The sequence below is a fragment of the Choloepus didactylus genome, chromosome 18, assembly GCF_015220235.1.
Source record: "Choloepus didactylus isolate mChoDid1 chromosome 18, mChoDid1.pri, whole genome shotgun sequence".
Taxonomy (NCBI): Eukaryota; Metazoa; Chordata; class Mammalia; order Pilosa; family Megalonychidae; genus Choloepus; species Choloepus didactylus.
Window position 1 is genome coordinate 36,870,361 of NC_051324.1, and position 23,759 is coordinate 36,894,119.

The 23,759-nt window shown below is 36.6% G+C and overlaps 1 protein-coding gene across 10 annotated transcripts in view; it reads left to right on the forward strand.

Annotated features, from left to right (window-relative positions):
- The window catches only part of TRIM37 (tripartite motif containing 37), a 230,264-nt gene that overhangs the window by 124,736 nt on the left and 81,769 nt on the right, over positions 1-23,759 (forward strand). For 9 of the 10 annotated variants that reach the window (XR_005212803.1, XM_037810100.1, XM_037810101.1 and 6 more), the window contains exons 18-19: positions 4,538-4,732; positions 22,780-23,091. Coding sequence is in view for 9 of the 10 variants with exons in the window: in XM_037810100.1 (XP_037666028.1) it covers positions 4,538-4,732; positions 22,780-23,091 (507 nt within the window). In the remaining variant the exon portion in view is untranslated. The remainder of the gene's footprint in view (positions 1-4,537; positions 4,733-22,779; positions 23,092-23,759) is intronic. The other variant, XM_037810103.1, reaches the window with a different exon arrangement.

Genomic DNA, 23,759 nt, shown 5'->3' on the forward strand with positions numbered 1-23,759 from the left:
CCACTGAACTTTGAATAGGAAGTGAGATCTGGTAGGTTTGTACAGGTTAGTGTGAAATAGTGAAAGTAATTGGGGCAGAGAATAAAATTACATTTGCAGGGCCGCCTGAAGAACTAGGGGAAACTGTGGACTTACCCACCTCGGTTATTACTGATATTCTCACACAATTTAGCAAGACAAGCCTTCAATTTGGGGCTTGCCCTTATAAAGCTTGCAAAGGAGAGGCTCTGCATACTTATAATTGTGCCTAAGAGTTTCCTCCAGAGAACTTCTTTGTTGCTCAGATGCAGCCTTTCTCTCTGTCTAAGCCCACTGGGCAGGTAAATTCACTGCCCTCCCCTCTTTGTGGGGTGTAAATCTCCCTGGCAACACGGGACATGACTCCCGGGGATGAGCTGGTACCCACAATCCTGGGATTGGGAAAATCTTCTTGACCAAAAGGGGAAGCAAAAGGAAACAAAATAAAGTTTCAGTGACTAAGAGATTTCAAATGGAGTAGAGGGCATATCTTATTCACTATATAGATATCCCTTTTTAGTTTTTAGTGTATTGGAATAGCTAGAAGGAAAGATCTCAAACTGTCAAACTGCAACCCAGTAGCCTTGATTCTTGAATAGGATTGTATAACTAAATAGCTTACACTGTGACTGTGTGATTGTGAAAACCTTGTGGCTCACATTCCCTTTATTCAGGTACAGGTGGATGAGTAGAAAAATGGGGACAAAAACTAAATGAAAAATAGCGTGGGATGTGGGGGTTGTGTGGATGCTTTGACTGTTCTTTTTTACTTTTATTTTTAATCTTTTTGGAGTAAAGAAAATGTTCAGAAATTGATTGGGATGATGAATGCACAATTATATTATGGTGCTGTGAACAGTTGATTGTACACCATGGATGATTGTATGGTATGTGAATATATCTCAATAAAACTGAATTTAAAAAAAAAAGTAAATGTGTTGGTTTCAAAAAAAAAGAGGAAAAAACAAGGGAAGTCTGAGAAACTGTCTCAGATGACTGAGGTGTCTAAGGAGACATAATGACTGAATGTCATGTGTGCTGGACCTGGAACAGAAAAGGACATTAGGCAAAACCTAATGAAATCAGAATAAAGTATGGAATTTAGTTAATAACAACATCCATGTTGGTTCATTAGTTGTGACAAATGTGCCATAGTAATGTAAGATGTTAACATTCAGGGAAATGGTGCAAATATTCAGGAAGTCTCTGTATTATCTTTGCATCTTTTCTGTAAATCTAAAACTCTTTTAAAATAAAAGTTAATAAAATACAATTGTTTTAGTTTGCTAAAGTTCCCAAAATGCAGTATACCAGAAAAGGTTGGCTTTTACAATGGGGTTTATTAACCTACAAGTTTACAATTTTGAGGCTATGAGAATTTCCAGGTTAATGCATTGACAGGCATTGCTTCCTCCCTGATGATGGGGCTACTGGCATTGGCTCCTCTGCCTGCCAGTCTCTTCCCTTCTCTTCTGGGTTTCGTTGCTTCCAGCTTCTGGCTTCAGTGGCTTCCTCTGTCTTTCTGTGGTTTCTCTCTGTTTTCTGTGTGTCCTCTCTCAGCTTCTCTGGCTTTTCTCTCTGGGCTTCTCTGTGTGCATCTCTGAATTTCATCTCTTATAAAAGAACTCCAGTAAGAGGATTAAGACCTCTTGGGACTCGCCTCAACTGAAATAACCTAATCAAAAGGTCCCACCCACAGTAGAGCTACACCCACAGGAATGGATTCACTTTAAGAACATGGTCTTTTCTGGGTTATGAATAGCTTCAAACCATCACAACAATGTAGTGAACAAAAGATGGGGTTGAGATGATGTGGGGCAAAGGGTAGAAATGCAGGAGTGTTTTGTACTGATTATAAAGGTCTATTTCAAGGCTAGTTAATATTTGGGAACCACTCAGTCATCTGAAGAATCATATCATTTAAGATAAGTCTCTGAATAAACATAAATTCCAATGAATATATAAAATGGTACACAGCATCTTTCCTTATAGAAATGCAAATTATGTGTTTCAGTGTGGACCTCTTTGAGTTTACCTTATTTGGAGTTTTTTTGAGCTTCCTGAATGTGTAGATTACATTTTTGCATTGATTTGGGAAATGTTCAGTCATTCAAATATTATTTCTGCCCCTTTATCTCTTCTCCTGTCACTCTCATGTCCCACAGGTCCCTGAGATGCATTCATTTATCTTCATTTTTTTAAATCAGGAAATGCCAAACACGAACCATAATAAGAAACTACTACACACCACCAGAATGGCTAGTATTTTAAAAACTGGCAGTACTAAATGTTGAAAGCATATGGAGAAATGGAAACTCATGTACCCTGTTGATGGGAATGTAAATTGATACCACAGCTTTGGAAAACTGTTAGACAAGATCTACTAAATCTAAACATACATACATGTAACTCTAGCTTTGCCAGTTCCAACCAAAATGAGAGCCAATGTTTGCCAGTAGATTTGTACAAGAATGTTCAGGACAGCAGGACAGGATCATTCTTTTTTAGTTTTTATTTTTAAGAAAAACTAATTTATAAAGCATACACTGCAAAGGAAGTTTGGGATAGACTGTGTAGGGCCTTGACTCATACTAATGAGTATAGGCACTATTGTTATAATGTAGAACTCAGTTCATGTAGATCAGTGTGACATTTTGGCAGGCTTAATCTGACTTGGCAGAAGAGGAGAGAAAGATGTTTACTAATCTATTTTTTTTTAAATTTAGTTTTGGTAAAATAAACATAATATAAAAATCATTTTAACCATATTAAGTGGACAGCTCTTCGACGTGAAATACATTGCTAATACTGTGTAATTTTCACCTCTGTTTCCAAATTATTTTCGTCATCCCAAACAAAACTCAGACTCATTCAGCAGTAACTACTCATTCCCCTCTCCCCCTCACCTCTGGTAACCACTCTTCCGCTTCTGTCTCTAAGAATTTGCTTATTCCAAGTATTTCCTGTAAGAGAGATCATAGAATATTTGTTCTTTGTGTCTGGTTTATTTGTTCAACATGATGTCTTTAACATTCATCCATGTTATAACATGTAGTTGCACTTCTTTTTCTGAAATGTTGACAGTCAGTATGCTCAGAATGAGAATGTTCTTCATTCTCGCAGTAGATGTGACAAAGAATTGTCTGTCTGTTCTTGAGTTAGTTTAGGTGATTTTTGTGTTTCTATGAAATTATCCATTTCGTTTAGGTTATCTAGTTTATTGGCATACAATTGTTCAGAGTATAATCTTACAATTCTCTTTATTTTGCCAGTTTGGTAATAATGTCCTAACTTTGATTTCCAGTTTTAGTTATTTGTGTCCTCTCTTTTATTCTTTGTCAGTCTAACTAAAGTTTTGTTAATTTTATTGATCTTTTCCAAGAACCATCTTTTGGTTTTGTTGATTCTCTTTATTGTTTCTCTATTCTCTATTTCATTTATCTCTGCTCTAATCTTAAATATTTCTTTTCTTCTGCTCATTTTGTTTTTCTCTTTTGTTTGGGTTTGAAATTAGGTTACTGATTTGTGAGTCTTCTTTATTTAATGCAAGCATTTACAGCTGTAAACTTCCTCCAGCAGTTTTCTTCTTAATAGCCAAAACTTAGGTGGCAACCCAAATTTTATCGCCAGAATTGAGAAATAAATCAAATATATTAATATACTGGAAATGGACACGAAAGTTATGAAAGTGAATAAACCACTGCTACATGCAACAACAAAAATGGATCTCATAAGCATAATGAGCAAAGAAGCCATATATGAGTGCTTGTTGTATGCTTTTATAAATACAAAATTCCAAAACAGGCAAAACTAATCTATGGTGGTAAAGTCAGGATAGAGGTTACCTTTGGGGAAGGCAGATAGTGAGCATTTCTAGGAGGCATGGGGGGTTCTGGACTTCTGGTAATATTATATTTTTTCATCTGGGTGTGATCACTTGGTGAACATTTTGTTGTACACTTATGAGGCATACACTCATATGTATATATGTATATTAATACCCAGAATGATAGTGCTATTAGCTTGGAGAGAGAGAAACTGAAATAGGTGCTAAAGTCTTTTATCCAAAATGTCATGAACTGTACATTTTACTCTCCAGGAACCTTTTTTGATATCTAGTTCTTTGGGGTCTTTTTTATACCTTGAGGATTGTCCGCTTTCATCCAAAAGCATTGAGTCCTGAATGATACTCTCCTTTTCCTCATCCTTACCCCTCAACCCCCAGTAGTGCACATTGAACCCATTTCATCAGTTTATTTCTAGGTCTCAGGGTAGGGGAGCTACTCCTGAATACTGAGAAGTAATGAGGACAGTGCTTGGCCACTATGCCTGCTAACTCCTCACTGGCAGCCTTCTTTGTATTTGTTATCATGAATTTGAACTCAGAGCTATTTGTTAGACAAGTATTCAAACAAAGTTAAGCAGAGTCCCCCCCCACCCCACGCCACCCCACCTAAATATTCTCAAATTTGTGGAAATACGTAGCACACGTTTTCTAAATCTCTTATTTCTGTTGCAGGTAGTAGCCATGGCTATATGGGTGCTGCTACCAGAATGTCAAGAAGAACACATTTATGCTCTGCCGCTACCAATAGTTTACTAGACATTGATCCTTTAATTTTAATACATTTGTTGGACCTTAAGGATCGGAGCAGTATAGAAAATTTGTGGGGCTTACAACCTCGCCCACCTGCTTCGCTTTTGCAGCCCACAGGTAAATTAATAATAACTTCCCTTTTTTCTGTGGTTCTCTGAAAGAGCCCTTGAATTTTAATCTGTTTCATCTAAATATTGGACCATGGTACATTTCTGTTGCAATTTGACTTTCATTTGCTGTTGACCTGTATGTCGTGGAAATTACTTTTGTATCAACCAAATTATAATTTTTGTTGTTCAGAGGTGATTTATGCAAAAATAAAGTAAAAATGCCTGTAGGAATGTTTTTCTATGATTTGCTATTTAGATCGTCTCATTGACAGTTTAAGCTGTAGTTGTCCTCTTTGTGAATGGGCTTAGGATAGATTTTTGCAGTCCTCATGAATTTCCCAAACTTCCAAGAAGAACTGTGTCAAATTTAACATAGAAAAAGGTTTACTCATGCTTTGATGTTTAGTATACAAAGCTTATTAAAGAACTATTACATTTGTGTTACTGCAATGAATTGAAGGTTTGTATAATCAAAACTGGGCTGAGTGGAACTCTTAATGATAGAGTCATTTTGGATAGCTAAGAATTTACCTTCAAAAGCTACATTTTAAAAATCATTTTTGTTGTAAAGCTTTCTAAAATAATTTTACATATTTTGTGATTCATTTTTTATTGAAAACCTGGAAGATAGAGAAAATCATACAGAAGAAAATAAGTGTCTTCCATAGTTCTTATGGTAAACAATGAAATATATGTATTTTTAAATATCTCTCACATTAGGAGAAGTTTTATTTAAATTTTAATAACCAGTATTGTTGGCAGAGATGTAAAGAAACAGACAAGTTCTGATTCTGCAGGTAGGTGTGTTAATTATTTATATCATTTTTGAAAGAGGATTTTATAGTTTCAAATTATCCCTATCCTTTAAACCAGTAGTTCATTTCTAGGACTGTACCCAGAAAGAGAAAATAAATGAGATGATTGAAACTGTCCAACAGTAAATTTATGGCTAAATAATATTTGTTTGGCAATGAAATACTGTATTTTAAATACAGGTAAAGTCATGTTTTTAAAGAATATTTAATGTCATCGGAAATAAAGAATGCAAACTGCATATGCAGAGTAAGATCTCAGTTACCTAAAAAATTTAGTTTTCTGTATGAAATTAGGATTATAAATTGCGATGACCTCAGTCTCAAATCCAGGTAATTAAAATGCTGGCGAAGACTTACAGGAATGGGGGGAAATAAGAGAAAGGAAGGAACAAGTCTTAGTTTTAAACATCCTGAGTTTGACATACCAGTGAGTTGTCAAAGTAGAGGCACCTACTAGTTAAAAGTAGAGAAACATGATTCAGCAGTTATTTGTCTAGAGGGGATACTGGATAATTAAAATTAAGGGATTGAAATCAGAAAAGAGAAGGTTTTGAGAAAATTAAAAAAAAAAAATTGGTGGCTCAGGGACATAATCTTGGTGACTATCCGATTTCACCAGGTATGAGGGAGATGAGTCAGATAAAGAGCCTTCAGAATAGAGAAAAGCCAAGAGAACAGAGTTATGGAAACCAAATGAAAATCTGTCTGTTTATCTGGGGGTGGAGTGTGGAGGGTACTAACAAAAGTGAATGCTGAGGAAAGATCCAAATTTCTTTTTATAACATGCTTTCTTGGATTTTGGTATTTATTTTAGCTTTTCATATATTCTTTCCTTCAACACATACAGTGAAAACTTACTATGCGTTAGACTCATTGCAAGTCCATGTTTTTAACCATTATGCTGTAAAAGAAGTGTCATGAAGGCATCAGGGTATGAATGGTTATCTAGGTGAACCAGATTTTAAGGTACATATAGTGGGAAGTAGAACTAGAAAGTCAAGTGGGACCATTCTGTGTAGGGGCTTGCATTCTACTCTAGTCTGTGGAATTTGTCAATAGTAGGCAGTAGGGAGCCATTGTTTCATTTCAGGCGTGGGTGATTCAAACTGTATATATATATATATATATATTAACTGCAAATTTTATTGAGATATATTCGCATACTATGTGAGCCTTCCAAAGTATACATTGTCTCACAGTATCAACGCCTAGTTGTACAGTCATCATCACATTCAATGTTAGACCATTTTCATTACTCCCAAAAGATGAGGAACAAATACACCTTAAAAAAGAAAACCCCAAAATACACAATTCCCCCTTTTCATCCCCTATTGTTGATCCCTAGTATTGGTGTGGTTAATTTTTTTACTGTTGAAGTATTAAGATATTACTATTAATCCTAGTTCATAGCTTGCAATAGGTACTTTTTTTCCCATATACCACTCTGTTATTAACTCTGTGTACAAATGTCATACATTTGTACTAGTTTGTGAAAGAACTTATTGATCTTTGTAGTGTTAATCATAAACAAGGTCCTCCACAAGGTTCACTGTGTTACACAATCCTATATTTTAATCTCTAGCTTTTCTTCTGGTGACATACATGACTCCAAACAACTCCTTTCGACCAAATTCACCTACAGTTTAGCGTTGTTTCTTATAACCCCAATAATGAGCTACCCTCACCTCTATCCATTTCCAAACATTTAAGTTCAACCTTGTCAATAATTTTGTACGTATTAGAGAGGCACTGTATTCTCTATCTTCGTTCTTTCTCTTGGTAATCTATATTTATTAAGTTTTATGACTATGAGTGTACATATTCTAGTTAGTTCATGTTAGTGAAATCATACAATATTTGTTGTTTGGTGCCTGACTTATTTCACTTGCCATTGTGTTCTCGAGGTTCATCCATGTTGTCATATGCTCCAGGATGTCATTCATTCTTACTGCTGGGTAATGTTCCATCGTTATGTATATACTACATTTTGTCTACCCATTCATTGGTTGATGGACACTTGGACTGTTTCCATCTTTTGGCAACTGTGAATAATGCTGCTATGAAGAATGGTGTGCAGATGTCTGCTTGTGACCCCCCTGCTTTCAGTTCTTCTGGGTAATACACTGAGTAGCAGAATTGCTGGGTTGTAGGGCAACTCAATATTTAGTTTTCTGAGGATCCGCCAAACTATCTTAAAAAAAAGTAAATGAACAATGGGGGGAGGGGGATGGGATGTTTTGGATGTTCTTTAATTTTATTTTTTGGAGTAATGAAAATGTTCAAAGATTGTGGCAATGAATGCACAACTATATGATGATACTGTGAGCAATTGATTGTACACTTTGAATGGTTGTATGTTATGTGAATGTATCTCAATAAAATTGCATTAAAAGAATGAAGACACTAAAAAACAATCAGTTGACCATAAGTCTGAAGGTCTGTTTCTGAACTCTCAATTGATTCCCTGGATTAATATGTCTATCTTTATGCTAGTACCATGCTGTTTTGACCACTGTGGCTTTACAATAAGCTTTTAAAGTCAGGAAGTGAGAGTCCTCCCACTTCATTCTTTTTCAGGATGTTTTTGGCTATTGAAGTTCCGTTTTCCTTACAGATAAATTTGATAACTAACTTTTCCAGTTCTTCAAAGTAGTTTGTTGGAATTTTGATTGGTATTGTATTGACTCTCTAGATTATCTAATTTAGGTAGAATTGATGTCTTTTTTTAAAAGTCAGTATTATTGAGATATATTCACATACCAAAAAATCACCCACAGTGTACAATCAACTTTTCACAGTACCATCGTATAGTTATGCATTCATCACCGCAGTCAACTTTTGAACATTTTCCTTACTCCAGAGAATTGACATCTTAACAATATTTAGCCTTCCTGTCCATGAATATGGAATATCTTTCCACCTCTTTAGGTCTTCTTTTATTTCTTTTAGCAACATTTTATAGTTTTCTATATAAAAGTCCTTTACATTTTTAGTGTATTCCTAGACACTTCGTTCTTTCAGGTGCTATTGTGAATTGAGTTTTTTTCTAAATTACCTCCTTGGATAGCTCATTAATAGTGTACAGAAACACCACTGATTTTTGTGGGTTGATCTTCTGTCACACCACTTTATTGAATTTGTTTAATTAGCTTGAGTAACTGTCATAGTTTTTTGGGGGATTTTCTAAATGTACCTGCAAATAATGAGCATTTTACTGCTTTTCCAATTTGGATGCCTTTTATTTCTTTTTCTTGCCTAATTGCTCTAGCTAGAACTTCTAACACAATGTTCAGTAACAGTGGTAATTTCCCATTGCATTCAATATGTAAATATTTATTGAGAATTTTTGCATCTGTATCCATTATGCAAATTGGTCTGTAGTTTTTCTTTCTTGTAGTATCTTTATCAGACTTTGATGTTAAAGTGATGTTCACTTCATAGAATGAGTTAGTGTCCTCTTTAATTTTTTGGAAGAGTTTGAGTAGGAATGGTGTTAATTCTTCTTGGAATGCTTGGTAAAATTCTCCTGTGAAGCCTTCTGGTCCTGGGGTTCTCTTTGTAGGGGTGTTTTTGATGATTGATTACATTTCTTTACCTGTGTTTGGTTTGTCAAGATCTTCTATTTCTTCTTAAGTCAGTATAGGTTTTCATGTGTTTCTAGGAAATGTCCATGTGTTGTCCAGTTTGTTGACTAATGATATAGTATCCTCTTAATGATCTTTTTCATTTCTTTGTGGTCCGTGGTAACGACCACCCTCTCATTTCTGGTTTTATTTATTTGGATCTTCTCTGTTACTGACTTTGTTAGTCTACCTAAGGGTTTATTAATCTTTATTGATCTTTTCAAAGAACTAACTTTTGGTTTTATTTATTTTTCATATCTTTTTTTTTGTTTGTTTTTTTCTGTTGTCCATTTCATTTATTTCCTCTTTAATCTTTGTTATTTCTTTTCTTCTGCTTGCTTTGTTATTAGTTTGCTACTCTTTCTCTGATTTCTTCAGTTGTTCAGTTAGGTCTTTTTTACTCAGCCAGCAGAACTCCCATTAGTATTTCTTGCGGGGCAGTTCTCTTCTTAACAGATTCTCTTGGAATTTGTTTATCTCTGAAAATTTTTAACTCTCTGACTTTTGAAGGACAGCTTTGCTGGATAAAGAAGTCTTGGCTCGCAATTTTTCTTTCAGAATCTTAAATATATCATTCTACTGTCCTCTTGCCTCCAAGGTGCTTGGTGAGTAGTCAGTGATTATACTTATGTGGCTTCCTTGTATGTGGTAAAATGCTTTTCTCTTGTTGCTTTCAGGATTCTCTCCTTCTCTTCAGTATTTGATAGTTTGATTAGATTGTGTCTGGGAGTCAGTGTATTTGGATTTATTCTGTTTGGTGTTTGTTGGACTTCTTTGATTTGCATACTAATGTATTTTATTAGAGTTGGTAAATTTTCTGCAGTTATCTCCTCAAATAATTTTCCTGGCTCTTTACCCTTCTCTTCTTATTCTGGGACAACTGTGACTCTTAAATTTATGCAGTTCGTGTTCTCTATCATTTCCCTGGGATCCATTTAAAAATTTTTTTATTTTTTTCACCAGTTGTTCTTTTTTAGGTTCAAATTTGGTTGTCTGTCCTCTAGTTCACTTGTTCATTCTTCTGCCTCTTCAAATCTGCTGTTGTGTGTCTCTAGTATATTTTTAATTTGACCTAGAGTATCTTTCTGTAAGATCTGCTATTTTTCTATTTTTTCTTTCAGATTCTTCTTTATCCTCTTCTAGTGTTTTCTTGATATCCTTTATCTCTTTAACAGTCTCATTGATGTTATTTAGGATATTTGTTTGAACATCTTTGGTTAGTGGTTCCAAATTCTGTTTCTCTTCTGATGTTTTCATTTGATTGTTTGGCTTGGCCATATTTTCTAGTTACTTCATGTGCCTTGTGATTTTTTGCTGGTTCCTTGGCATCTGATTATCTTGATAATATTATTTTGAAAGTTGTTTTCCCTTTCTTGACTAAGATTTTGTTGTTGTTTTGGTTTGTGTTGAAGGTATCCTTTGGCACCTGGTTTGTCAGTCAGTAATTCCAGCCAAACCAGTATCAGCGTCTCACACAGGGGTCCCACCCTTTTTGTAAAGCTCTTAGAGCTGGGCAGAAAAGCAGCTTGCCAGACTGCACTTTCCCAGGCTTCACAGCAGATGGCCCTTTCCCTGACTGCAGTGGCCATCTAGGCATGGTCTAGACGAGGTCCAAGTCCAGTACAAGGTTGCGTCCCCAGATGGTCACCTTCTTCGGCCAGCTATTAGCTCAGAACTGATCTGCTTCTCCTTCTTTTCCTGAATGGACGGCTTCCCTGTCTCTTCCAGGTCCAGGTGTGCTGGAACCTTCCAGCCCCAGGGGTGGGAGATGGACACTGTGCACCATGGCAAAGAACAGTGGAGTTGGTGCTTCCCATACTCTTGTTGGAAAGATTACAGGCTGCGAGATTGAGAGGGTCAACTTCAACAGCCCCAGCCAGCCCATGGGGGGTACTTTGTTTTTCCAGCTTTCAAGACTCAGGCCCGGTGCACAGCTGCAGACTTGGGGGGTGGGTGAATGGCTCCCTCCCTCGCCCTGCCTCTCCTCTCATGTAAGTAGCTGTGCCATGGGCACTGTAGTCTCCATGTGGAAAGGATTAAGGCTGTGGGACCTAGAAAGTCTCCTTTGCTGTCCAACAATCGGATCAGCACTGCTCTGTGTCCACCTTTCCTCCCAAGGGCAGGGCTTCTCCATTCCTCCAAATCTGGGCACCCACAGTCGTCAGCCTTGGGGATGAGGGGTGGACACTGGGCAACACAGAAAGGTCTCTGTATGTGGATATAATGAATCTGCTGGCTCCTGAGCTCCCATGTGCCAAGACTCTAGACTGCCGGTCTGAGAAGGTTAACTTCATCAGCTGGCAGCTGAAATGGGCGTGTGCTGCTTTTCAGCTGCTTGGTCCAGCCAGTTTATTGCAGCAAGCCTCAGGGGTTGTTGCAATGAGTATACTCACCCCTGTTTCTCAGTTGTAATTTCTCAGGTTTTTCCTCCAGCTTTTCCTTATATATTGCCCTCCATTCGGGAAAAGAGGGAGAAAGCAGTCTTTCTCTTGTCACCTGAGCCCTGGAACTGCTGCTTTGGACAGTTTCTACCTGTTCTCTAGTTGTTTGGAGGAGTGAGTTCTGCCTGCCCTTACTTTGCCATCTTCTGGAAAGTCTCTCCAAACCATACATTTGAGTAAAATGTTAGAAAATGGAAGTTTAATCAGTGTACTGTTGTAAGAGTTTATTTTAATGGTTCCAAGTATAAGAGAGTCAATTTATATAGTTCTGTGTATTTTCTCAGTCATCCTATGCTTAAAAATAAAACCGTCATGCAGAATTGGGATAGGGTATTCAGAAATTTTTGACCAAAAAGGAGTTCTACTTGATCTATAGATAATATATAACTAAGACTTTACTAATAGGGTGGACATGTTAATATATTTAGTTCTTGTGGGAACTAGGGTTTATAAGACCTGGCAACCAATTGCAATGTGGTAAAGAAGATTCTTGAAGGCTGTAACTGAAAGATGTCATAAATTAGTCTTAATTCTTTTTAACCTAGCAAGATCAGATAGGCAACTCATCTTCAGTGCAGTATATCTAAATTTTCAAGGTTCCTGGTCACAATATTCAGTAGTGCCTTAACGCTTTCCTATCTTTGCACTTACCACACGTTGCTGAATTGATTTTTTTTTTTTTCCTGGCTGGACTGTGAGCTTAGTGACAGCAAAGACTGAATGTTTGTCTTGCTTGCTCTTGCATCTCCAGTGCCCAGCTTAGTGTCCAGCATTTAGAAAAGCTCAGTAAATTTTTATCATCAGATACTGGAGGTTTGTTTAAAAATGTTTTTCTGTTTTCCCATTTTAGGCTTTGCCCTTTTAAAAATTCTTGCCAGTTTCTGATAATAAAACTGAGCCATGTGACTTAGCACAGAGTTTTATATTTTATTTTAAGTCTGTGTAGATATGGGTTAAAAGGGGACCTAAACGAGTTTATTTCACAAACATTTTGAGTGTTTTGTGCTGTAGGCTGTTTTCGCCTGGAATACTAAGATATGCTCTCCACTCATACCTTGCTCATAGTCTGTGTGTGTGTCTTCCTTATTGTAATGTGATAAGAGCTGCAAGGGAAGTATACCTTGTTAATTACACAAATTTAGATAAAAAGAATTGACATGGGGTAGGTGCAGTTGGTAGTACCAGGTGCCAAGGAGAAAGGGCCATTTCAGCTAAAATATGATGAGTGTGAGTTGGCAGACAGAGAAAAGGGAATAGGGCATGTAAAATGTGTGGAAGTTTGATAGAATATGACTATATAGAAAGAGCTGCAACTAATTCCAAACATCTGGGGTACATTTGGGGCAGAAGTAGAAAATAAAGTCTCTGAGAGATTAGATAGAATCAGGTTTAACCTTGTATGCCATGCCAAATCCTTTCCTAAATGCTATAGAATGCCATGTGAGGATTCTTCGAGAAGTTACATGATCTGATTTGTGTTTTAGATAATCTCTTTGGCATCTTGGTGGAAGATGGAATGGATGGGAACCACACTGATTAGTAATAATAGCAATATCTTACATTTAACATGGTGCCTAATATTCTGCAGTGTTTTCACAAACATTGAATCTTCTGAGCCTCACAACAGCTCTATGTGTGTACAATTATCTTCATTTTACAAATAAAATAACTGACTAAGAAATGTTAAAGGACTTGTAGAAAGTCACAGCAATTGAATGGTGGACCTGAGACTATCCCTGGGTTTCTTAAGTCCATGGTTATCTTCTTTTAGGAATGCTTTCCACTTGAAGTAACAAAATGCTGCTAGTAGTGGCTTAAGTAATAAACGCACTTAATTATCACACATATTAAGAAGTCTAGAAGTAGGTGATTCCAGATTCTTTGTGTTCTTCATGTCCTGATTCAAGGCAGGGCACTGAGTGGGTCTCCCTGTGATTTTCTTTCCTTTTCCTTCATGGTGATAAGATAGTTGCCCACAGCTCCATGCATCATGAACTCACAGGAATGTCTCACTACTAGGGAGAAAAGGACTGGGCAGAAAACAGACCTGAGACCCTCAAGAGCGAAGTTACTAGTATTAAGATTACTGACTCTGGAGTTAGACCCCTAGGTTTAAATTGAAGTGTCTGTTTATTAGCTGTGTTACCTAGAATATGTTATGTAACCTTTCTGTGTCTTAGTTTTCCTTGTTTATAGAATGAAGATAATAGTACTTACCTCATAGTGTTGATATGAGAGGATTAAATGGTTTTATATATTTTTAAGTGCCTGAGACATGGTAAGCTCTTTATATTTGTTGCTTAAATAAACACAGTAAAATCTCCCTATCAGGGTACAAAATCTTTCCCAGAAACGCCTCAACATACTTGTTAGTAGAACTGATTCACATGTGTGCACATCCCCTAAAAGGAATAGGATTAGACCAGTCACAGACCATAATCCCTTGGGGCTGAAAGAGGGCCCTAACCTCCCTGAGCACATTGTTGCCTACCTGACACCTGAGCACAATCTAGGTCCTTGTGGCAAGGTAGAAATGAGGGAATGGCTGTTGGGCATGCCAGTGTCTGTCTTTCCCTGTACTTCCTTTATCATGGCAGATGCTTGTTGTAATATCTAAGCAATTTCAGCTGTCTCTATTGCTAATAAATGATTTGTTCATTGTCTAGATATGGTGCCTCTTGATCCCCTGATTTTTATTTGTTTTTTTTGTTTGGTTTCTTTTCTTGTTTTTATTTTGAAATAATTTTAGATTTACAGAAAATTTGGAATAAGAGTGAAAATAATTTTCATTTACCTTTCACCTAGATCCTCCAAATGTTAGCATTTTGCCACATTTGCTTTATCATTTTCTATAAATGTAGATACATAATTTTTTCTGACCCTTAGGAGACTGAATTGCATATAATGCTACCTTACCCCTAAAACTCCAGTGTGTATTTCCTAAAAAAATAAGGATTTTATCTTAGGTAACCAGAATACAATCATCAAATTTAGGAAACTAACGATACAATACTATTATCTGAGCTACAGACCTTATTCAGATTTCACCAGTTGTCTCAAAAATGTCCTTTATAGCAAAATTTAAAAAAGTTTTTTTTCTTGACCAGGATACAATCCAGAATTATGTGTTGCATTTAATTGTCATGTTTCCCTTTTTTTAATGCAGTTTTATTGAGGTATATTCACATACCATATAATCTATCCAAAGTATACAATCAGTGGCTCACAGTATCATCATATAGTTGTACATTCATCGCAACAGTCAATTTTAGAACATTCTCATTACTCCAAAATAAAGAAAAAAATAAAAACACCCAAAACATCCCATACCTTTATTCTCCCCGTATTATTTATATATATTTTTGTCTTTATTTTATTACTCATCTGTCCATACACTGGATAAAGGGAGTGTCAGTTACAAGGTTTTCACAATCACACAGTCACATGATAAATGCTAGATAGTTATACAACCATAATCAAGAATCAAGGCTACTGCATTACAGTTCAACAGATTCAGTTATTACCTACTAGCTATTCTAATACATAAGAAACTAAAAAGTAATATCTATATAATGTATAAGAATAACCTCCAGAATGACCTCGTGACTCTATTTGAAATCTCTTAGCCACTGAAACTTTATTTTGTTTCATTTCTTTTCTCCCTTTTGGTCAAGAAAGCATTCTCATCCCACAATGCCAGGGCCAGGTTCATCCTTGGGAGTTATGTCCGATGTTGCCAGGGAGACTTATTCCCTTGGGAGTCATGTCCCATGTAAGGGAGTTAATTTGCAGAGTTGGTTTAAGCCACATCTGAACAACAAAAGAGGTTCTCTGGGGGTGACTTTTAGGCATAAGGATAAGTAGGCTTAGCTTCATCCTTTGCAGGAATAAGTTTCATAAGGGCAAGCCCCAAGATTGAGGGCTTGACTTGTTAAATTGAGAGTCAGTCCCTAATGCCTGCGAGAATATCAGAAATTCCCTAGGTGTGGAAGTTTAGTATTTCCTCATTTTTCCCCAGTCTCTTACGGCAACTTTTCAAATACATTTTTATTTTTTACCCGAATACTCTGGGATGTATCAGGGTATTACATTAATCTGTACAGAATAACAAGATCTCATTCCCTATTCTAGAATCCATGTAATTATCTTGTTTAAATACAGGTTAAATTAGATAATGTGTTACAGAGAATAGTACCAAAATCTCTTATATAAATGTTACAACTCAGGAATAGATATGACTGCTGTAAGAGCTTACAAACTAGGAGTATTTACAACAAGCCTTACTGAACATTCTGTTCTCCTGCATCATTGATTGTCCAATCTCTGCCCACATTCTATCCCCTGATAACCTATGCTCTCAAATTCAATTCTCAGCATTTGCTTATTATAGTTAGTTTATGTTAGTGAGGCCTTAGAATATTTGTCCATTCATTTCTTTATTTCACTCAACGTAATTTCCTCAAGGTTCATTCACCTAGTTGCTTGTCTCACGATTTCATTCCTCCTTGCAGCCCCTCAATATTCTGTCGTATGTGTATACCACAGTTCATCCTTCTGTTCATCCATCAGTGTACTCTTAGGCTACCTCCATCCATTGCAAATTGTGAATATTGCTGCTGTAAACATCAGTGTGCAAATGCCTATTCATGACCCTGCTTTCATTTCTTCCAAGTATATACCAAGTAACGGGGTTGCAGGATCATATAAGAACCCTGTACTTAGCCTCCTGTGGGACCACCACACTGACTTCCGGAGGGGCTTCACTTCTCTGGAAACAGTGAATAGGCATCTCTCTCTATATATATCTTCTCCAGCACTTGTATCTTTCTATTTATTTTTTAAACAATTTTATTCTCACACCATACACCCCATCCAAACTATACAATCAGTGATTCACAGTATAATCACAAAGTTGTATATTCATCACCACAATTTTAGAACATTTTCATTACCTGAAAAAGAAAAACCCCATATCCCTTAAACCTCCTTATTGTAAATACTTAGCATTGGTGTGGCACCTTTGTTACTACTGATGAAAAAATGTTAAAATATTACCATTAACTACAGTTCATCGTTTGCACCAAGTGTATTTTTTTCCATTACCACCCTATTGTTTGCACCTTGTAATAGTGATGTACATTTGTTTTAGTTTATGAAAGAATGTTTTTATATTTGTATTCTTAGCCACAATCATCAACCACAACAGGGTTCACTGTTTTATATAGTCCCAGGTTTTATCATATAGATTTCCTTCTAGTGACTTACACAGCCCTAAACGTCTTTCAGCCACAATCACACATAATTCAACACTGCTAATTACACTAACAATAATGTGCTACCACCACCTCTATCCATCCCCAAACATTTACAATCAGCCTAATTAAAAATTTTGCATGAATTAAGCATCAGTTCCCCATTCTCTACCCTTACTGTATCTCTTGGTAACTTATATTCTAGATGTTAACTTGGAGTTTGCTTATTGTAATTAGATCATATTAGTGAGATCACACTGTATTTGTCCTTTTGTGTCTGGCTCATTTCATTCAACATAATGTCCTTAAGGTTCATCCTTGTCGTATGCATCAGTACTTTGTTCCTTCTTACAGCTGAATAATATTTTATCTCATATATATATATATATATATCACATTTTGTTTCTTCAGGTTGATGGACACTAGGTTGCCTCCCTCTTTTGGCAGTTGTGAGCAGTGCAACTATGAATGTTGGTGTGCAAATATCTGTTCAAGTCCCTCCTTTCAATTCTGCTGGATATATACCTAGTAGTGGGATTGCTGGGTCTTGGCAGTTTTATACTTAGCTTCCTGAGGAACTGCTGCACTGTCTTCTGCAGTGGCTGCACCATTTTACATTCCCACGAGCAGTGAATAAGTATTTCTATTTCTCCACATCCTCTTCAGCACTAGTAGTTTTCTGTTTGTTTAATAATGGCCATTCCAGTAGGTTTGAAATGATATTTTGTTGTGGTTTTGATTTGTTTCCCTAATGACTAGTGATGTTGAGCATCTTTTCATGTACTTTTTAGCGTTTGTATTTCCTCTTTTGAAAAATGTCTATTCAAGTTTTTTGCCCATTTTTTAATTGGGTTGTCTTTTTATTTTTCAGTTGTAGGATTTCATTATATATTCTGGATATTAAGGCCTTATCAGATATGTGGTTTCCAAATATTTTCTTCCATTGAGTAGGCTACCTTTCCTTGACAAAGTTCTTTGATGCACAAAAGAATTTAATTTTGATGAAGGCCCATTTATGTTTTCTCTCATTGCTTGTGCTTTGGGTGTAAAGTCTAAGAAACCATTAACCTACCACAAGGTCTTGAAGATGCTTATCTACCTTTTCTTCTAGGAGTTTTGTGGTACTAGTTCTTATTTAGGTCTTTGATCCATTTTTAGTGTTTTTTTTTTTTTTAGGTGTGAGGTAGGGGTTTGGTTTTTTCTGCTTTGAGTCAGTCATTCTTCAGTTTCCAAAATATCTACTTTTTCCCTTCTTGCAATAGAACAGAAGTATGTATTTCCTTTGCTTGTGCCTCTAATTTCTGAACTTGGATGAGGGAGAAGATATTAAAACATCTTGAATGACTTTCTTTAGGAAAAGAGTAAAAGCTATCATTTTAATAGCTGCAAAGATTCAGTGACAAGAATCTAATTCTTTTATAATGTTTCCTGGCACTTAATAGCTACATCTACTTGAGACCATTGAGAAAAATACTTCAGTAAATCAACTTTTTGAAGTTAGTCCCCAACTTTTTTTCATTATGGTATTATATTAAGTATAGCAGATTTGACTAAATGTTTTTGGATGTTTTCTGTTTTTTTTTTTTCCCCCTTCATTTTCCCAAGTATGGGAATATGGTATGCCAAGGCTGCTCTAACAGATACCACAGATTAGGTGGCTTAAACAACAGGAATTCATTGTCTCTTGGTTTGGGAGTCTAAAAGTCCAAAATTAGGGTGTCATCAGGATCATACTTTTTCTAATGTCTGTAGCTTTCTTGTCATGGCTTGCCGGTTATCCATAACTCAATTAGCTTTCTTGTCATGTCTTGCTGGTTATCCATAACTCAATCTCTGTCTCTGTCCTGTGGTCACCTGTCTCATTTTCTCTCCAATTCAGTATCCAAATTTCTGTTTATAAGGTCTCTATTCATACTGGATTAAAACCCACCCTGATTTAGATTGTTTTCATGTTTAATACAGTTTTGAAAGTCCTGTTTATAAATGAGTTCACATCCACAGAACTGTGGTTAGGGCTTGAGTATGTCTTGGGGGGGGGGGCAGCGTGATTCAGTCCATAACATGCTTTTTTAATTATGAAAGTAATGAGAGCTCAATGTAGAAAAATTTAACTTTCTATTTTGAAATAATTTCAAACTTACATGAGAGTTAAAAAAATAATGCAATTCCCATATAGATAACTTCAGTATCCCCCCCATTCCTCCAGATACCCAGTGTGCCCATTTTGATATATTGTGTCCCCCAAAAGCCATGTTCTTTAATGCAATCTTGGGAGGACATCTTGTGTCTCCATGGAAATGTGACTCAATCCACTATGGGTGAGACCTTTTATTAAATTATTTCCTTGGAGATATGGACCCTGCCCATTTGGGTTGGGTCTTCATTAAATCATTGAAGTCCTATGAGAGAGCTCACAGACAGAAGGAGCTCAGAGCAGCTGAAAGAGACTTTTGGAGAGATGGTTGGCAGGTGACAGATATGCTGATTGATGCTTGGAGACGTTTGGAGATGCTAGCCCAGAGTTTGCTCCAGAGATGCTAAGAGAGGAACTCAGATTCTTATATGCATAGGAGCTGAAGAAGCTAAGAAAGACAAGCCTAGAAGCAGGTTGGAGAAAGCCATTTTGAAACACAACCTGGGAACAAAGGACCAGGAGATGCCAGCCTTGTGCCTTCCCAGCTGACAGGTGTTCTGGATACCATTGGCCTTCCTTCACTGAATGTATCCTCTTGTTGATGCCTTAGTTTGGACAGTTTTTTGGCTGTGGAACTGTAAATTTGTATCCAAATAAAACCCCTTTATAGAAGCCAATCCATTTCTGGTATTTTGCATAACGGCAGCATTAGCAAAACAGAACACCCAGATCCACCAATGTTAACATTTTGCTACATTTCCTCTATCATTCTATCCAAACACTCATTCTTCTAGATATATGTGTCTGTCTATTTATCAGTCCATTTTCTCAGCACTTGAGTGTAGGTTGTATACATCATGCTCCTTGAACACAAGGATACTCACACATAACCAACCACCTGAGATAGTTATCAACCTGAAGAAATTTAACATTGATATAAAGCTTATAGTCTATTTTCCAGTTTTTTTTGTATGTTCCAGTGATGTCCTTTTGAGCCTTTTCTTCTCCATTAGTAGATCCCATCCAGGCTCATGTATTACATTCAATTGTTATGGTCTCTTTAACTGTTCTTTCTTTTTATTTGTGGAAGCACGTATAAAATATAACCTTTCTCACCTCATCCACTGACAAAATGTGCCATTCAGTGGGATAATCACGTTCACAATGTTGTAGTGCCCTCATCACCATCCATTACTGGAACTTTCCCAACACCTCAAACAGAAACCCTACACTCGTTATGTATTAGTACTCCATTCTTCCTGTTTCCCACCCCTGGTATCCTGTACTCTACTTTCTTTCTCTATGAAATATTCTTTGATGATTTTCTTTCTGGTTACCATGGTTTCAATTTAAGATCCTAAATCTACGTCATTTGGTTTGATACAAACTTAAGTTCAAATAGTATACACAAGCTATATTCGTATATTCTTCTGTCCTCCCATATTTATGTCGTTCTTGTCCTAAATTAATATTTATACAGTATTAGTCCAAAACCATAGATTTATCATTATATTTTACGCACTTGCCTTTTTATATTCTGTAGGAAGTAGAAAATGGGATTCCAAACCAAAAAATACAATAGTGGTTTTTATATTTACCCATGTTGTTACTACCTTTTCATGCACCTTCCGTCTGTCGTCTAGTGTTCTTTCCTTTCATCCTGAAGAACACTTTTTAGACATAGTAGTGATAGAGTCCCTCAACTTTTGTTTTTCCGAGAATGTCTTAATCTCTTCCTTGTTTTTGAAAGACAGTTTTGCCAAATATAGAATTCTTAGTTGGCAGTTTTTTACTTTCAGCACTTTAAATGTCATCCAGTTGCCTTATTGCCTCTGTGGTTTCCCATGGAAAAAAATGGTACTTAATCTCTTTGAGGCTCACTTATATTTGGTATATTACTTCTGTCTTGTGGCTTTCAGAATTCTCTCTTTAATCATTGGCATTTGACAATTTGATTATCTTGTCTTGGTGTGGGTCTCTTTGGGTTTATTCTTTGAGAGTTCATTGAGTGTCTTGGATGTTTAAATTCATGTCTTTCTTAAAACTTGGGAAGTTTTCAGCATTTTTTTTTCCTGTATTCTGTCTGCCCCTTTCTTCTCTTTCTGGTACTTCCACAAAGCATATGTTGGTATGTTTGGTGTCACATAGTTCTCTGTCTCTGTTCACTTTTCTTCATTCTTTTTTCCTTTCTGCTGTTTAAACTAAATGGTTTCAATTATCTTTTCTTCACATTCTCTAATTCTTACTTCTGCTAACTCCAGTCTAATTTTGAACTCCTAGGGAATTTTAAATTTCTGTTATTGTGGTCTTCAGCTATGTTTGCTTATTCTTTGTGATTTCTAGCTTTTTATTGATATTCTTATCATGTTTGTCTCCTGTTTTCCTAGTGTCTTTTAGTTCTTTGCCCATGTTTTCCTTTAGTTCTTTGAATATATTTAGAACCTTTTTTTTTTTTTTTTTTTTTTTTTTTTAAGTCTTTTCTGATATGTTCCAGGGCTGGTCCTCCTCACTGATGGTTTCTCATGCTTTAATCTTCTCCTTTGCATGGGCCATTGCTTCTCTTTCTTTCTATGTTTTGGAATCTTTGTTGAAACCTGGATATTTTGATGTTTTATTGCATTATTGCTGTTCTTTAAGCTTTTATACAGCTAATTTATGACAGAACTTCCCTTGAATGCCAGGAGTTAACAGCAATAAAAATAGAGTGAAAAAAGAAAACACCATTCCCAGTCTTTGCAGATTGGCCTGAGTGAGTTCTCTTCTTCAGTACATAGTTGAGTTTTGGAACTAGCTTGAGACAAAACCAGAGTTTCATTCCCTGTCATTTCTGTGCATGCATCTTGTCCTGGACATGCATATGTTGCTCTAGGAATTTTGCCATTTACATGTATTTGAAAGTCCCCTCTTTCTGAAGAAACAGCATTTCCTCATGATCTTGGGCACTGCATTGTATGACTCATTACAGTGGGGATGTCCCAGACCTTTGCCCCGGCAGCTGTGATTTGACTGTTTTCCTACATCCTTCTTAGTAGAGCTCTGTGAGCTGCCTTCTACATGTTGGGCAAGTTCTGGGATGACAAACCTGCAACAAGTGTATTGGTTCGGTCCTTCAGGTTGCAACTAGACGGGTTGGCCCAGACGTATATGCTCCCTGTATGTGCACAAGGGTTACTCTGCTCCCTCTGGAACAGGGATAGATACTGGGAGCCTGGGTAGCCCTGTGCAGAACAGGTGACGGGTTATGTGAGGGGCAACCAGGCTACCATGAGATCCTACTGCTTTTAACAAAGTGGACTTTTTCTTAATTGGCACTTTCCCTGTTACTGCAATCCTTTAACTGTTTTCTGGAGCTTTTAGAAAGATGTTTCTGCCAGTTCTTGCTGGTAGTTTAAAGCTTCTGTGGGGGGATGGAACCCTGGAGGTTCTCACTCTGCCATCTTAATTAGAGTAGGGTCAAGGTAGAAAATTTGAGAAAAGTGGAGAGTATAAAGATAAAAATCCTTAACAAGGCAGTAGGGTAGCTTTTAGACTTTTATAATTAAGTATGTAATTCTCCTTTGAGTGATCATGATATAATATATATTCTGATTTTGAAGCTATAAAGAAAGTTAGGACATTTATGTCCATCTTTATTTTCATTAGTGGAATTTATTGCATGATTTCACTGTTGATACCACCTCAAGCACCTTATACCTTATGTGATACCAAATTTGCATATATTCATAGTACAACATGATTTCATGATTGACAAAACCTATATTAATATGACTTGTCACTTTCTCTCTGAAGCTTCATATTCTCGAAAAGATAAAGACCAAAGGAAGCAGCAGGCAATGTGGCGAGTTCCCTCTGATTTAAAGATGCTAAAAAGACTCAAAACTCAAATGGCTGAAGTTCGATGTATGAAAACTGATATAAAGAATACACTTTCAGAAATAAAATGTGGTGGCAATGCTGCTTCTGGAGACATGCAAACAAACCTTTTTTCTGCTGACCAGGCAGCTTTGGCTGCATGTGGAACTGAAAACTCTAGCAGACTACATGATTTGGGAATGGAGCTCCTGGCAAAATCATCAGTTGCCAGTTGTTACATAAGAAACTGTAAGTGAAAAAGTTCCTATTCATGTTATCTCTGCACACATCATTTCGGAAGCTGGATGACTGGTCGTTTTCAGAATAATATTTAAACATCTGTCCTTCAATGAATTTAAGTTACAAATCCATGCAGCCCTTTTTGTCACCCAAAGCTGATTATGTATACTTTCTGTTATATAATAGAAAGGACTAATATTTCTTGATTACTTACTCTTGGGGTTGGCAATAAACAAGATAAACAAAATCCTTAACTTCATGTGCCTTACATTCTAGTGATGGGAGTCAGACATTAAAATGTATAAACAAATAAGTAAAGATAATTTCAGTTGGTAATAATTGCTGTAAAGGAGCAACAGAAAAATGGGATGAGAGGAGCAGGTTTTATGTTGATTAGTCAGAGAAAATATTCTCGAGTAGTCAACATTTGAACTGAGACCAGAAGGAAGAAGGTGGCATCCATATAACGATGGGGGGGGTGGGGGGTGGGGGGGGTAGAGAAGCAGTGTTCCATGTAAACAGAACAGGAAATGCAAAGTTACTACAACAAGATTTGCTCTGTGTGTTTGAAAGAAGACCAGTATGACTGAATATGATGAAAAAAGCAGAGAAAGGAAAAAAGGTAGGAAATGACCTTTGAGAGGTAGACAGGGTCTTGATCAGGTAGGGTCTTGTAA